The 17,455-nt window shown below is 45.7% G+C and overlaps 1 protein-coding gene across 3 annotated transcripts in view; it reads right to left on the bottom strand.

Moving 5' to 3' along the window:
* Positions 1–3,376: 3,376 nt before the first annotated feature.
* Positions 3,377–17,455, bottom strand: part of LOC133345633 (rho-related BTB domain-containing protein 2-like) — an 88,378-nt gene continuing 74,299 nt past the window's right edge. For 2 of the 3 annotated variants that reach the window (XM_061556567.1, XM_061556568.1), the window contains 5 exons: positions 16,551–16,669; positions 11,682–11,832; positions 10,272–10,360; positions 8,824–8,929; positions 3,377–7,551 (listed from right to left, as the gene is read on the bottom strand). In XM_061556567.1, coding sequence (XP_061412551.1) covers positions 7,328–7,551; positions 8,824–8,929; positions 10,272–10,360; positions 11,682–11,832; positions 16,551–16,669 — 689 coding nt within the window. In that variant the 3' untranslated portion in view covers positions 3,377–7,327. The remainder of the gene's footprint in view (positions 7,552–8,823; positions 8,930–10,271; positions 10,361–11,681; positions 11,833–16,550; positions 16,670–17,455) is intronic. The other variant, XR_009755460.1, reaches the window with a different exon arrangement.

Here is a 17,455-nt window from a genome sequence, read left to right as displayed (position 1 = left end):
AATACTCCCTCTGGCAAAACGTCATCGATTGTATATTTTCTTCTTTTAAGTCCACAGTGGCATTGACGAATGGTGAGTTGTATTTTTGTTAATTGTGCACCACTGGCAACCGAACGCAAGCATTACCGACAACAAATAGTTCTGTCAAAACGGTATTGGTGTAATTAATAAGATGCGTACGATTTTTTTACATCTAAACCGTGAACAAAAAAATATTTTCGGTTGAAGAAAAAAAGCGCGTACAACTAGTACGCACAACAAAAGTCAAAAGTTTCGGGATAACTGGGTTTCACACGAACGGTTGCTCACGACGACTCATCGATAGACCCCACACATATATGTTCACACAGCTACATCATCAGCGAGCTCTAGTCTATTTTATCCCGATGAAGCACGATTGAACGTCTAGAACAATAAACACTGTGCTGTCAGATGCAGAGTAATGCTTGGCGACAAACGGGTGCTGATGCCACAATGGCGCGCACACTTCCACGCACGAATATGATACGGTGAGGCTGCTTTTCAGAGTGCACCAAATTCCTCTTCGAGACGTGTCACTTCACTCCTACGACTACACGAAATGCGCATCACGCCGCTAAAGTGCGAAAAGTTAATTTCGAACGGTTTGAGGTACATGTCATGCTTGTTTCATAAGTGGAAAAAATGCATGTTTAATTCGTTATGAAAGTTCAAGTAATTGTGTTTAAGCAGCTCATATAGAATCCTATGGTAGCGGTTTAATGTACAGAGCTACCTATATATAGTGCGACACACATTTGTATATTGTTTGCATCTATCGTATTCATTATACAATGACAAAATGATAACAGCAAATCTCGAGAAACTCAATTTCCTTTCTCTTCTCAAATAGGTCGCAAAATTAACTCTGATGCAATATTGACACAGTGCAACATTAACATTTTATGACCAAAACATCCATTTAAATTGCAGGGCCTAGTTCTCACTCTTTCAACAACAAAGTTGCAAAAACCCGTCTTTTGAAGTTCTATTTAACGGTTAGCATTGCTTTGGTATAACGAAAAAAAAACCATTATTAATGCAAGCTACGAAAGTAAAAACAAATTAATACATGAACGTTTAATAAAGTAGCGATACTAAAAAGAAAATAAATCTGTTGTGGTAATAATAACAGTGCAACAAAGTTGAGAGAATATTTCCCATCGAGAGCTAGGGCTGGTGGGGGGGGGTGTGCAAGTCCTCTCGCCCCTCCGAGTTCACTCCCCTTAGTAGTGAACCACTCTGGTGGTGGTGCCCCCCCCCCAACCCACGGCTCTCCCCCCCCCCACTCCGACCTGGAGCCGGTGCCACCGAAAGCCACGATGATCAGAGCAAAGAGCTCGATCCGTAACCACCAGCAAGGAACGGCGGCCGAGCTTGAATTATAATTATGCGAGCACGTGAGCGATTCCACGATATGAACTAAATATGTTCATAAATTCTTGGTTCTTTCGGTAAAGTCACGTAAAAGGGAAATAAAAAAAATATAAAACAATCAAATTCTCATTTTTACATTATTTTTTATTTCCCTTCTATGTGACTTTACCGAAAGAACCAAGACTATGAATTCCTGCAGTCACGAAAGCTTTAAATCAAAATATGTTCATATGGTTATTTTGGCAAGCGGGTTTCGCAGTGCGCCCTCATGCTCAGTGCATTGCCACGCGTTGACGCAAACTATGAGGCAACGCGCCTGGATATGTTCCGTATTATTTCTGTGAGCTGATATTACTTTTATCTGTGTGCAAATCGGTGGAACTATAAACTATTAAAACTATGACCTCTTATTTATTTTACCACGTAAGGCCCACTGAGCTGTATAACCCTTTTTCAGAAGCGACCTGGCTATCACAAACGATAGCTCAACCAAGTGGCTTATCATGTGGAAATGTATTTCAGCCAAAAACTCTAAACGAGTGTTGATTCTAAATGGGGTGGGAAACCCCTGGACGATTTGGAGAGAATTCCACGCGACCATTGGGAGAAACAAGCAAACTCCAATCATATAGGCGTCAGGGTCGGGATCGAACCCACGGCCTCCTGTATACCAGTCGAGCTTTTTAAACGTCTAGCCACCGTGTCAAATGCGAAACACCGGGTTTAGCCGACAAGCGTCGAGTGTTTCCACCGCAATAGTTGAACAATGCCCCGGCCAGTGTACAAACCGCACGCGAACGAAAACGATGCACGCAAAATGTTCACGTGCAAGCTCACTTTGTTAATACGTTTGTAACTAACTCTATTTGAAATGAACAGCAAAGCTATTCCGATTGAATTTCATTGAAAGTGCTTAAAACTTCCAATTGCATATTTAAACAAAGGTCAGCGCGATGCATGTTTATATTCGTAAATAAGAGGGTGTTTCAATATGTTTTGAGACGTGTCAAAATTGTGTAACCTGTAAGTGCATTTTTAGGTCAGATTTAATAGTAAATACGAGCATAATCCTGCTACTTGTATGCAGTATATTTTCCAAGATTTGACCACTATATGGATGATCAAGTGCAAGGTTCAAGTTTATTTTGTTTAACCAGATGGGCACTCAAGAAATCAGGATAGTCTCATTTACAAGAGTGACCTGGGGAATTAGTCTACCAAGAGGAGGCAACGATTTCACTTGAATTATTGTATCATGTCAGAGATGGGGACACCCTCCATATTACGTGACAAGCACTCCCATTTCCCTATATTTTAAAGCAAAAATTGGGGCTGCGTCTTATAATCGAGTATATGTGTGTGTGACCAGATTCATGCAACTTTATTGACACCGGAAAAAATGTTTGAGGTGCATCTTAATTTCCAGAGAGTTTTACAATCTGGACAATACAAGAGTAAATTATGAATTGTGGTTAAAATTGACAAGTGGATGGAATGAACAATGACAGAAGCAGTAGGTCAATCGATGCCTGAATTCTGGAGAGCATCGACTCTGCTGAGAGCCTGATTTGCTATGCAGACAAAAATGTCGTGGACTATTTGTGAGAGTGGTGCTTCAGCATTACAATGCATTCCGCCACACTTCGCACAGTGCAACGATATACTTGTTGGTAACTCCTGGATGGAATGTTCTGGAATTATCGGGTTCACCACCCAGCAGTGGCATTGACTCCAAAGCGAAGCTTCAGTGACGAGCCTATAAATGTTGGCCGCTGGGACAAGTGTATTGCGTTATTTGGGTCTTTCGGTAAAGTCACGTAGATAGGTTCAAAGAAAATAACAACAAAATGATTTAAAGCTTTCGTGACTGCAGGGATTCATATTCTTGGTTCTTTCGGTAAAGTCAAGTAGAAGGGGAATAATATCTACGTGACTTTTTCCGAAAGACCCAAAAAATATGAATTCCTGCAGTCACGAAAGCTTTAAGTCAATATTTAAGTGTATCGTAGTAGAGGGTGACTGTGCCAAGCCTCGGCAGACCCTCAATTCACGAATTCACTTGTGGATGTACCTGAACATCCATGAATGGGATTGTTCTCACACTCGCGTTACCCATCGCTTACTGGCCCTCTTGACTCTCTGTTGCCGACCTCCCCTGTCGCGCTGATGTAATATTCCTAATGATCATTCGGAGAAAGAATTGGTCACGGGTGGCGCGCAAACAAATCCTGGCAAGAAAATCGTGTCTTCGCGTGCTCACGTTCTTATTCTGTTACGTGTGTACTTTTGACTAGAGGAAACATGACGTTCATAAATGCGTAACACTGCATCGGTACGGTATGTAACGCAGTTGATCTATATCGGCTGTGGCGACATCGTCTGCATATTATATGTGCGGATAAATATCAACAATACATATGTACAATCGCAGCATAAGTGCGCACATTTATATACATATTATTTAATATATACATATGCACAGTATGTCCATATAGGTATATGAATGTTTTCAATTATATTCACATTAATTTAATACACATTTAACATGTTACTCCTGGATATGTTTGTTAAATATGATGGCGTTTGGGGTAAACAATACAGATACATTAAACAAAAGCACTACACTTTAATCTTACTGAGACAATATTAATTTACATAGATATTTGACTGGTTTTCTACAGCAAGTGTATTTTCCACATTTTAATGGCATCCTAATGTTTCATTTCCATTTCATTTTCTCTTACAATTATTATGAAATAAGCAACACACTACAAGTTGTGATCGTGTAAAATGAAAAGGTGGAAACACACAGTTCAGCATATTCTTGTTTTTTTCGGTAAAGTCACGTAGAATGGAAATAATAAAAATAAAAATTTTCGTTTTTTTATTATTAACTACTTTTATTATTTAAAAATAAATTATATTATTATGTTTTATTTTTCTTATTTTCTTATTTCCCTTCTACGTGACTTTACCGAAAGAACATAGAATTTGAATCCCTGCAGTCACGAAAGCCTTGATGTATTCTTTCACGCAGATACGATATCGTATCAATGTGACGATATGACGATTATCGCGATATTCAGTGTCCTATATCCTCGTAATTGTATTTAGCATCGTTATTGTATTGTTACTGTGCTTTTCCGGACTTCTTGCACACATGAAAACCACTTAAACGTTCTTCAGCTGCAGCTCACTCAACGTAAGCCTGCTACCGGTCTTATTTTCTTTGCAATCTGTGATGCTTATAACGCACGTACTGACAGAAACACGAAGATACGCATACATTTAGGACTGCACAATTGACGTCATATAATCGCCATGCCGTCAAATCTTCCGAAAAACTTTTACAAAGCAGTAATGTAATGTATAACATCGATTTATTTACACACTTTAATTACTACGTTTGTTATTTGGTAAATACAATATTAAGCAAATTGCATTGGTTAACGATAATCACGATATAACGATATTTAGCAGAACGGACGATACTATTTTTGTGTCGAGGTGTCGCCACATTGCAGCCAACCCTACCACTACTCCTCGTCGAAAACACTGACACACGATTTAACGTAAATTGATCAATTATGTGACAGCCACGGAAGTTAAACGTATACAGTGCCGTGTGTATTCATCATTTGGACAGCACATGCCCTTAAAGATATTCACACGGCAGGAAAAGAAAAATGGGTTTGGTTAATCTACAGTTTTAATCGAGCATTTTAATTTTCTTAGATGCATTTGCTCCACTTAAGCTTGACACCAAACCTGCAACGTTTTTCAATTTGTGGATTTTAGTAGACTGAGTGGTTTTTTTCTATTTACTGGTAATAACATTACAACATAAACACAGTACTTAACCAAAGTAAATAACTTTAATTCGTTTATGAAATGTCACACTAGTGGTGCTTTCACACAGCAGCGTGCTTCTCATGTACAACTTTGCACGAGTTACTTTTGAGGGTGTTCTTTACAGGTGCCCCTGTTGTACATTTTCTTACGCCAGAATCCCGTAATTATTTATTTGAAACACGAATTTTGTTCAGTCATGCACATTAAATAAACCAAAAATACGTATCACTATATACTGTACATATAATACATGTATTTGTATGGATGAGTCTATAAATTACATACATACTTTACATATTAATATATGTATATACGCACACCGTACATTAGTGTACAGTTATGCTCACGTATATACTTTACACACACGATACATATACATAGTTGTAGTAGTACACTACAATTATGAATAGATTGCGATAGCATACCGTAAGAACAAAAAAAATTAATCGGATTGAAGTGAAAACCAAAGTTGACAATACTCACAGATCTTCTTGGATGGATCTGCAGGTTTATACTGCTGTCACTGATGTGCGCACACGATTCAGCAACACTTTGTAAATGTCGCCCGGAGAGATGACGAAAATACGCTTTAACAGGTCACACACACACACACGTCCTGCTTTGATGCTCTTGGGTGGCCACCGCAGGATTAGGCGGAGGTGTTCATGCGAATTGCTTTATGTAGCGATTGGGTATTGAGGATTATTATGAGGGGGGGGGGGGCATCCCTCGCCCACGCCCCTGGCACCATCGACCAGTGCAGCATCCGCGTGAGTGAAGCACATTCGTGAGGGGCGGCACACGGTTAATAGAGGGGGCCCTGTTTTGAATTGGAAATCATTATCAGGTATTTTTCGCTTCTAAAACAACTACAGGCCAGCAGAGAATGTCTCAAGACCACGAAACGCATCGTTAACACGGGGGACAAAATAGATCTGTGGGTCCGTATTATTATTTGTACCAGAGAACGAAGATACGGTTTGATGCAGGAGGGTTGTACAGCATATCGAGTGCTGCTGTATGTGTGGTGACGATGTGACTGTGTGTAGCTACATTGTTATGAGCATATATATGGTAATTAGCAAAATGTACAAGAAAATAGCAGGGATAGTTCATGTATGTTGAAATATTGTTTGCATTCAAAATTATTTGAAGTTTTTCTTTGTGCGTCTCATATGTTTAGATATATATTTATCTTCAAATGATAGCTGCTTATGAAATGAGTGACTTCGTGGTGTTGAAGCAGGCAAAGTGGCTGATGGGTCACTTTGGTTGTGATGACTATGCACAAGGTAAGACCCATAGTCGATCGTGATATGGAAACATTTTCAACAACACAGTGAAGTGACGTTAAATTAACTGGAGGTAGAATCACCCTCCCTCTCTTTACTGCCGCAAAGATGACGGTGGAGATTCACGAACATGAAATGCGGAATGTAATTCACCTGACTAGCAGTGGATAGTGAAATAGGACATTTTAAAATAATGCCATCAACAAAACTCGATCAAATGCCACTTAGCTCCTACAGCTGCATTAGAGTGGCATACTGATATCAATGCGCCATGCTAGCAACACAGCGATCAACTCCACACTCGGCACCTTACCCTTAAGCCACCGGCCTCTGTTTGGCCTTGAGCAAGCATTGGAGAAACTGTAGAGTTATCTGGGATGCCGTTGGCCAGCGACAGCTTTACCATTAGGCCCACGAAACGTGGGAACTTTAGCAGTAAATCGCACACAGCGATACATGATGTATCCCTATGGGCGCAGATCTTCAGGAACACAGGCATAAATCAAATGTTAGCGTCGTGTACAATCGGCCAGATAGAAGATAAAAAAAACACCATCCAAATAACACCTGGATTCAACTTCGATATGGGTATCTCATTGCACCCCTCATCTATGCAGAGAAGCCCGCGCGTTTATCGCCGAGCTATGGAGCGCTTCAGCTCTCGTCACAAGCTCACTGCCTCGCCCACGCAGCTGGAGCGCCGCTCGACCCGAGGTCCTAACCACCGGGACCCCCGTCGGCGTCGGCCAGGGTCCAAAGGGGCCTCCGTTGGCCCCGGTCTCGGCGCATCACAACGCGGACGCGGACGTCGAAGGGGAGGCCGACGTCGACGCCGAGGTGGACGGAGACGATGGAGGCTGGGGGCTCAGCGACCACCAGCGTCGGGCGTTCTGCCGCTTGCTGGTCATGTAGCCGTCCATCTCCTCCTCCTTGCGAGCGCGCTGGTAGTGGTCCTCCTCCTTCAGGTACCAGACCGGTGGCCAGCGGTGCAGCTCAAAGTACAGCAGGTTCTCTGGTGATGGGGAACGACAAAGCCAGAGATTTGGAGTCAGGAACGAGGGCATACGTTGCCCGAGAACAGGACGATGTACGTGTACGCCATCCCAACGTTGAGATCAACTGAACACGCATTAGTGTTTCACGTTTTGAAATTTCACGTTTTCCAATTTCAAGGACAATTTCAGTTCTTTGTGTGGATTTTAGATTGTTTACGTAACAATAAAAGCCACATCACCCCGATGTAATGTGACACCAACTGTGTGACACCACTGCATGTGCCGTCGTATTTTCACGCCATTCTAAAACAAAATGTGTTTATGGACCGTCTGACATTTCATATCCAGGCCCAATAGTTTTGATGTTTCAGTTAAATTCGATTTTTCTTTCAAACACATCCTAATACCTGTGTAGTGACATAGGACGTCACTACTGTGTCGGCCCGTACGAGGGCTAGGGGCCCCAAGGGGGTGCCTGGGGGGTCACGTGGTGGAGGACCTGGACCTTCCCAGAGGTGGGGGAAGGGAGGCGTGGCCTGAGCAGAGCCAGCCACGCCGGAGCGGTTATAAGCGGGGTGTGAACGCAGAGTGGGGCTGTTCAACCCCGAAGTGAAGACGCCATCATCGGTCCTCAAGTCCCGGGTCGTCGTCAGTGACCAGGCAGCCCGTTGCCTGTCCTGGTCACGCTGTATAGTGTTCCAGAGTGTTAGTGAGTTGAGGAAGGTGGTCACCACCTTATGTACAGTGTTATATTACTTACTGTTCTAATAAATAGTGTTGCCTCCAAGCTGTGTGTGTGTGCACCTAATTCGAACCACGACACCTGCTATTCAGACAAAGCATTTGCTTTTATTTCCATAGGATGAGGTGTGACCTACATATTGTGATGCTAATTATTGTCGTACTCTGGGCCTCCGAAGGAGATGAGCTCCATGTTCATTTTAGCATGGAGACAATTTGAGATTCGGTCGATTGTATGATGATGAAGACCACCATTTACATCGCTTAAAGTCACCGTCATAGCTGCTGCTATTTTGAATCACAATAATCTCGCCATGATATTTCAGATGGAAGGTGAGAGTCTCGCTATACTAATACTACGAACTCAACAGTTCTGTGCAGTGGAAAACATTTGATCTATTCCACACATCCCGTACCAATTTCCTTAATTCTGTCTTTACCTTCGGTTAGCACGGTTGGCTACACACAGTGCGAAAGAAGTTCAACATATATGCATGCATTAATAACCTCAATATACTAATAAATAAGGACTTCATGCACACATTCACCTGGACTCATGGCCCGCATCTCTTTTGGGTACTTGCGGCAGACGCTGTTATAGTTGGTGCAGATGTGGTGCAGACACCAGGCGGCCAGCTGATCCGCATTGTGGAACTGTGGGGAGCGGGGCGAGGGTCATGAGTCAGATGCAGCTGCATGTAGCGAGCAGAGCCACCTGCATGCAGACAACGCTCTCCTGTACTCAACTTCGTTAGTGTCAGAAAATCATCAGAGCAAAGTGCAGAGTAAAGTCGCCCTGTCTGTGTTTGTCGGGTCTGTACCGCGTGTCGTAGGCACGCTGTCCGACGTTTTGCACCGCGTGCCAAATAATGTTCTACGGCAGGAACTACTCGTCCAACTTTTTGCATCACGCGCAGGGAGATTCTACATCGGGAACTTAAGAAGCCCCGGGCAGCACGCGGAGCAAAACGTCAGATGTCATGTCAAAAAACACACGGTATGACTCAACAACACGATGGAGAGCTGTACGGCACAATCGCGAAGATATACACAGCGGCACAGTCCCAATGAGAGCGACGATTGGTCTGCAAAATCCACTTGTGGATAATTAATATCGTCGGTAATTTTGCATTTGTACCCAGTTGTGTGATTTCTACAAAAATGGTCGTGTGTCCTGATACGTTAACATTATTAATGATTAAAAATGATCTCTGCTTTGAACTAAATCTGTCCATATAAAAAGTCTCACATGGCATTCGTGACTTTTTTCAGAGCGGCCCTAATTGAGATTTTAAGCCAATACACGTTTAAAGTTCTGCTTGATGTGCTGGAAAAAAATTCGTAACAGAGGAGAATATTGAAAGAGTGCCCATATGTCTTGTTAGAAACCTGCATGCAGTGATGACCCCTTACATCGGCACCTCTTTGTCCTGCAGGCGGGTTCTTTGTGCGCATCACGGAACTGACAATTCAACACGGTACTTTCATAAGTTCGTGGCCCAGGAAGCCTTCTTTCAAGTTACTGGTTAAATATTATATGGGTGTGCAATGCTACCAATACTGCTGACAGGGCCCAATGTAACCACGACAAAGTCACGCAGGCTAACGGGCTGTTTGGACATGCACCACAATTCCCATTTATTTGTTCTGTTTGTGCAAATTAAGCCACTGCACGCTGCATGCACCTGGTGGCGTGATGTTAACTCCCTCACCTGGTATGCAGGAGGTCGTGGGTTTTATCCCGACCCTGACGTCTGTATATTTGGAGTTTGCATGTTCTCTCTTCCCATGGGCATGATTTCATTTTCTCCGAGTCCTCCGGATTTTCTCTCCACATTTAGGTTTAGAGTATTTGGCTGCTGCATCAATGTCCACGTGATAAGCCACTTCGTTGAGCTATCATTTGTGACAGCCAGGTCGCTTCTAAAAAGGAGCTACATAGCTCAGTAGAGCCTTACCTGGTAAAAAAACAATTGGTTGGTACCATCATGTTTACCTGGGCCAACTCCAGGTAGACAAGACACTCCCCGTCGATGTCAGCGCCGCGTTCCATGGCCCTCCGCAGCTCTTGAACCGCATGCTGCTCTGCACGCCAAGCACAGCACCATGAACGGTCTGCATTTTAGCGCCGCCGCAGCAATACAGTCAACTCGAGACTCTCCGACATACCGTCAGATTCTGCCGTGTCATGTCGTCCGACACGACACACTGACGTCGCTCCGCTGCACTTGCTGGGAGCTTGGAACTCAAGTGAAGTTCCCGGCACGTGGAGCGAAACGTCGGACGTCGTGCCGAACAATTCGCGGTACGACCCGAAAACGCATACGAGAGCCCATGCTTCACAACCGCAAAGACCAGTGCAGTAAATCCACACTGTACAACCGTTTCAGGACCCATTTTCAGGCTGCACTATTAGTTGTTTGAATATTGCAGAGCTGCTCTTTGTGTGCTTCTCATATCTGCATTCAATATTATTACGCGGTCAAAATGGGATTTTAATCTTCAGGATTTTCCATGATGTGCTAATCCAGTTCCGATATCATACAACAACAAAAATCACAATGAGAGTTGTCATATGCCATAAACTTTACTATTATCTTCAGCACTCTCGGATCAAAGCCAAATCAAGAGACGTTTCACTGGTCTGCTTCTCTGTATATATTGCCTTTCTATGACTGCCTTTTCGTAGCATAAAACACTGTTATGTATTCGACTGAAATTGCAAGAGTCAGAGAGATGGAGCCTTAAGAGAGTGGTGCTGTATGGCTATGAGGGCCTACTTGGAATACATTAGGGTTTTCACGATATCATTTACTATGATATAATACAAAATCATATTTCAGAATATGATCATCGCGAAATCAGTTTCCCATAGGTATGTAATTGTGCTCACATTTTGCTGCATTGTTTCACGCTGTTGTGATTGTATCTCGAAATTCGGATTACTTAGAATGTCTTCCACTTCAGTTCACTCAACTTAAGCCTGCCATAAGACCTATAATCATCGCAACTCCACAACCTGTAACGCACATTACAAAAGCAGTAATTAAGCCGAGAAACTGCGAAAATGATCGACCTCACATAATCGCCATGCTGCAGATTACTTGCGATTATAATTTCGCAAATATTTCACCGGGAAAGAACGTATTTAAAATATATATATAACGAGCAAAGATAACTATAACGTAACGATATTTAGCAACACGGACGATTCGACGAACGTGCACCCTACACCGTACCTCCGATCACCACGGTCACACCTCCGATCAGCGTGGTTGGCTACGTACGGTACGAAAGAAGTTCAACGTACGTACGCATTCATAGCGATGCCACATCACGGCAACCCGAGCAAGCATGCACCAGAGCTCACGACGACGCAAGGGCAGAGAAGGTTGGTCAAGGATACCTGTGAGCGCCACGAGACGTGGGAGACACAGCTGGTTGCCCAGAGCGATGAGCTCAATGGGATCCAGGTGTGAGTTGGCTGTGAATTGGCCAGTGTACAGGTACTCGAGCAAAGCCTGCAGACACGCGCGGCTTGTGCCAGGGAAATAAACCTGTGGAGAATAGATCACGCGGCAGGGATACGGTCCACACGGTTAGTTTGACGACCATGTATTGTACGTTTAATACTGGGGTTCTTTTTGTTTTATTATGATTATTATCTATTTTATATCATTGTTGAGAGATGGCGGCAGCTTGGGGAAGGCTATAATCCAGCAGTGGATTGACCATGGCTGATGATGATGGTGATATCCAACGGGTAACTTTCATTAAAAAAAACGTTCTTTAAAGAACGTGCAGGAGCATCGTCCGATGCTTCATGATGGCTCTCCCTCCTCACCCGCTTCCCAGGGGGGAGGCCTGCTAAACGCAGCACCACTTAGCAATTGCTACGTTTTCACGTGAGTCCTATTGAAGGGAAATGAAACGTTGTTCTGAGATATCAAGTACCAGGGCCCTTCCCTGACCTGGCATGACACGCTGCTGACTGAAGTGATTCCAAGAGGATTATTCTTCACCCCATGACACGACTCTGATAACATTTGTAATTAAATATCCACGCACTAAAAGGAAGTGACTGTAACTTAAAACGACCACACATTTGTAATATGCACAATTGGCTTTGCTCGGTGAGCCAGGGTTTAGCTGCTCAGATGGTCCGATAAAGAAAACATACAATGAATAATAACTTTAAAAAGTCTTCTTGGTTCTTTCGGTAAAGTCACATAGAAGGGAAGAAATAAAATAATAAAAATAAAACATAATAAAATAATTCTCACGACGTTTCGGCCATAACGCAAGCAGCCGTCCACAGGTGAAGACCAGGTCTGTCGGGGAGACAGCGTCTTCCCTTCTACGTGACTTTACCGAAAGAACCAAGAAGATGAATCCCTGCAGTCACGAAAGCTTTAAATCGAAATTTAGCTTTAAAAAGCTTTCCATTTGCACATTCGTCTTATTGGGCATAGGGCACGTGACCTTTGGCCACACTTGCCCTCACCACCCCCAAATCCCAGGGTACAGAAGTTATCAGCAGAGATTAAAATGGTGACTCTGGCAGCCTGTGAATAATCTCAAATGTTTAAGCACTTGACCCTGGGAAAGATGAAAGGTCGTTCCAGTAACCTGCGGGAATTAAAAGATGCCGTTACATAATTAAGCAACTGCAAGCGCTTTGAAGATCTTGCAGGACGTGCGATCCCATGATGTTATTGCAAGTTGCTCTCACGTGAAAACGTCGCCATTGTTAAGCGCTGCGTTTAGCAGGCCTCCCCCTGGGAAGCGGGGGTGGAGCCATCATCGTGGCTGTTTTCAGGACCCGTAATTTTGAGGCGTTGTGAGAGAGAACGGAGACCCTGAAGGTGCAATGGACTACCGGTCGTGGCAGATTGCTCGTGAGGCTGATGGGACTAAAGTGGGACAGTCCTAGTTTTGTCCCTGATTCTGGATATGTGTGTATGTTGATCTTCTTTCGCACCGTTCGTAGCCAACCGTTCTAATCTTAGGTGCGGGTCGAAGGACAACAAACTAAACACAAAAAGGGGTCCTAGAGAAATTAGTTTTAAATCTTGATTTAAAATTGCAAAGCTCCGGTGGCTTCCTAATATCACAAGGAAGAGTGTTCGAGACCGCCGCGGAAGCGCATCTGAAAGCACACGATGCAGTGACGGTCTTTGTTTGATGGTTAGACAAAGAATGATGTGTTAAGACTGGTAATGTGTCTCTGCTTGTGTCAGTGAGAATAAATTCGTATGGCACAGAATTCAGCTTCACAATGGACATTTTAAATGCAAAAGCAGATTTCAAATGTCAGCGTTAACATGATGCCATCAAAGTTGTTTTGCCCCCATTAACATTGAAAAGTGACCCACACGGTGATCCTGGTGGATTTTGTGGATGTCAATTTTCAAGATGACAACAATGATTTTGAAGGGAATTGGTGATTATTATAATTGAGCATTATGCCGACGATCACCAGTGCTTATAAGGATGATGGTGATGACACTGATCTTGGCGATGGTCATAAATCACAATTGATGTTGATCACGATGACGATTTGAGTTATATATATTTTTTATAATAATATAACTTGGTGAGAAGGCATTCTTTATGATAAATGTGACAACCCAAGTGTGAACTCAATGACGACGACGATGGAGGTGACGAGGTGGAGGTGACGACGTGGAGGTGACGACGTGAAGGTGACGACGTGGAGGTGATGAGATGGAGGTGACGACGTGGAGGTGATGACGATGGAAGTGACGAGGTGAAGGTGACGACGTGGAGGTGACAATGATGGAGGTGACGACGTGGAGGTGACGAGATGGAGGTGACGACGTGGAGGTGACAATGATGGAGGTGACGACGTGGAGGTGACGAGACGGAGGTGACGATGTGGAGGTGACAATGATGGAGGTGACGACGTGGAGGTGACAAGATGGAGGTGATGACGATGGAGGTGACGACGTGGAGGTGACGACGTGGATGTGATGAGATGGAGGTGACGACGTGGAGGTGATGACGATGGAAGTGACGAGGTGAAGGTGACGACGTGGAGGTGACAATGATGGAGGTGACGACGTGGAGGTGACGAGATGGAGGTGACGACGTGGAGGTGACAATGATGGAGGTGACGACGTGGAGGTGACGAGATGGAGGTGACGACGTGGAGGTGACAATGATGGAGGTGACGACGTGGAGGTGACGAGATGGAGGTGACGACGTGGAGGTGACAATGATGGAGGTGACGACGTGGAGGTGACGAGATGGAGGTGACGACGTGGAGGTGACAATGATGGAGGTGACGACGTGGAGGTGACGAGATGGAGGTGACGACGTGGAGGTGACAATGATGGAGGTGACGACGTGGAGGTGACGAGACGGAGGTGACGATGTGGAGGTGACAATGATGGAGGTGACGACGTGGAGGTGACAAGATGGAGGTGATGACGATGGAGGTGACGACGTGGAGGTGACGACGTGGATGTGATGAGATGGAGGTGACGACGTGGAGGTGATGACGATGGAAGTGACGAGGTGAAGGTGACGACGTGGAGGTGACAATGATGGAGGTGACGACGTGGAGGTGACGAGATGGAGGTGACGACGTGGAGGTGACGAGATGGAGGTGACGACGTGGAGGTGACAATGATGGAGGTGACGACGTGGAGGTGACGAGATGGAGGTGACGACGTGGAGGTGACAATGATGGAGGTGACGACGTGGAGGTGACGAGATGGAGGTGACGACGTGGAGGTGACAATGATGGAGGTGACGACGTGGAGGTGACGAGATGGAGGTGACGACGTGGAGGTGACAATGATGGAGGTGACGACGTGGAGGTGACGACGTGGAGGTGACAATGATGGAGGTGACGACGTGGAGGTGACGAGATGGAGGTGACGACGTGGAGGTGACAATGATGGAGGTGACGACGTGGAGGTGACGAGATGGAGGTGACGACGTGGAGGTGACAATGATGGAGGTGACGACGTGGAGGTGACGAGACGGAGGTGACGATGTGGAGGTGACAATGATGGAGGTGACGACGTGGAGGTGACAATATGGAGGTGATGACGATGGAGGTGACGACGTGGAGGTGACGACGTGGAGGTGACAAGATGGAGGTGACAACGTGGAGGTGATGACGATGGAGGTGACGACGTGAAGGTGACGACGTGGAGGTGACGACGTGGAGGTGATGACGATGGAGGTGACCACGTGGAGGTGACGACGTGGAGGTGACGACGTGGAGGTGACAAGATGGAGGTGATGACGATGGAGGTGACCACGTGGAGGTGACGACGTGGAGGTGACAAGATGGAGGTGACGACGTGGAGGTGACGACGTGGAGGTGACAAGATGGAGGTGACGACGTGGAGGTGACGAGGTGGAGGTGACGACGTGGAGGTGACGAGGTGGAGGTGACGAGGTGGAGGTGACGACGTGGAGGTGACGACGTGAAGGTGACGACGTGGAGGTGACGACGTGGAGGTGACGAGGTGGAGGTGACGACGTGGAGGTGACGAGGTGGAGGTGACGACGTGGAGGTGACGAGGTGGAGGTGACGACGTGGAGGTGACGACGATGGAGGTGACGACGTGGAGGTGACGACGTGGAGGTGACGAGGTGGAGGTGACGACGTGGAGGTGACGACGTGGAGGTGACGAGGTGGAGGTGACGAGGTGGAGGTGACGACGTGGAGGTGACGACGTGGAGGTGACGAGGTGGAGGTGACGACGTGGAGGTGACGACGTGGAGGTGACGACGTGGAGGTGACGACGATGGAGGTGACCACGTGGAGGTGACGACGTGGAGGTGACGACGTGGAGGTGACGAGGTGGAGGTGACGACGTGGAGGTGACGACGTGGAGGTGACGAGATGGAGGTGACGACGTGGAGGTGACGACGTGGAGGTGACGACGTGGAGGTGACGAGGTGGAGGTGACGAGGTGGAGGTGACGACGTGGAGGTGACGACGTGGAGGTGACGACGTGGAGGTGACGACGTGGAGGTGACGAGATGGAGGTGACGACGTGGAGGTGACGACGTGGAGGTGACGACGTGGAGGTGACGACGTGGAGGTGACGACGTGGAGGTGACGAGGTGGAGGTGACGAGGTGGAGGTGACGACGTGGAGGTGACGACGTGGAGGTGACGAGGTGGAGGTGACGACGTGGAGGTGACGACGTGGAGGTGACGAGGTGGAGGTGACGACGTGGAGGTGACGACGTGGAGGTGACGACGATGGAGGAGATTGCGTGGACCTCACCTCTTTGTTGGAGCTCTCGACGAAGGTTCCACCGAACATGGCCGACATCCAGTCGCAGCTCGAGATGAGGATCGGCTTGTGTGCTGGCACGCTTCCATCCTCCACACGAAACGTGACGTCTGTTCCACAGAACAACAACAACAACAAATGCAACAACCACAACAAATGGCACAAATCGGGACATTGTTGTATCGATTGATAGCGTTACGTGGATTTGACTATTATACAAAGTAACTCATATCTACTCTGCCACTACAAATACAGTTCGCCATATGCTAAATAACTGGACCTTATGTTTAAGCTAATGTTGAAAAGTCACGTAGAAAATAAAATCAAATAATAATAGAATACGACGTTTCGGTTGCAACACAAGCAACCATCATCAGGTAAAAATTAATGATACAACACAGACACGGAAACAACACAGGCAGACACACATGCAGAGAGAGACACACACAAAGACACAACGAGCGAGACACACACCAAGATAAAATACAGACACAGAAACAACACAGGCAGACACACATGCAGAGAGAGACACACACAAAGACACAACGAGCGAGACACACACCAAGATAAAATACAGACACAGAAACAACACAGGCAGACACACATGCAGAGAGAGACACACACGAAGACACAACGAGCGAGACACACACCAAGATAAAACACAGACACAGCAACAGCATAGTCCGTTTAGAGCAGAATCACTGTTCTAAACAGATGTTGCGCATTTGTACTAATTCCACAGAAAATGATGATGCAATGGCAATTTAAGAAAAAGGGAAAAAAAACCTCACAGAGAGGGTTTCATCAATCCGAGGGAACCACGTTTATAGTTTAACGGGCGCAGCGTCCTGACACCGAACAGTGTCACGCGAGGCCATGAGCTGTCTGTTATCATC

Source organism: Lethenteron reissneri, chromosome 22 (genome assembly GCF_015708825.2).
Source record: "Lethenteron reissneri isolate LAM-NWPU_2019-01 chromosome 22, ASM1570882v1, whole genome shotgun sequence".
NCBI lineage: Eukaryota > Metazoa > Chordata > Hyperoartia > Petromyzontiformes > Petromyzontidae > Lethenteron > Lethenteron reissneri.
Note: the sequence above shows the minus strand (reverse complement) of the source record. Positions and strands in the feature narration are given on the sequence as shown.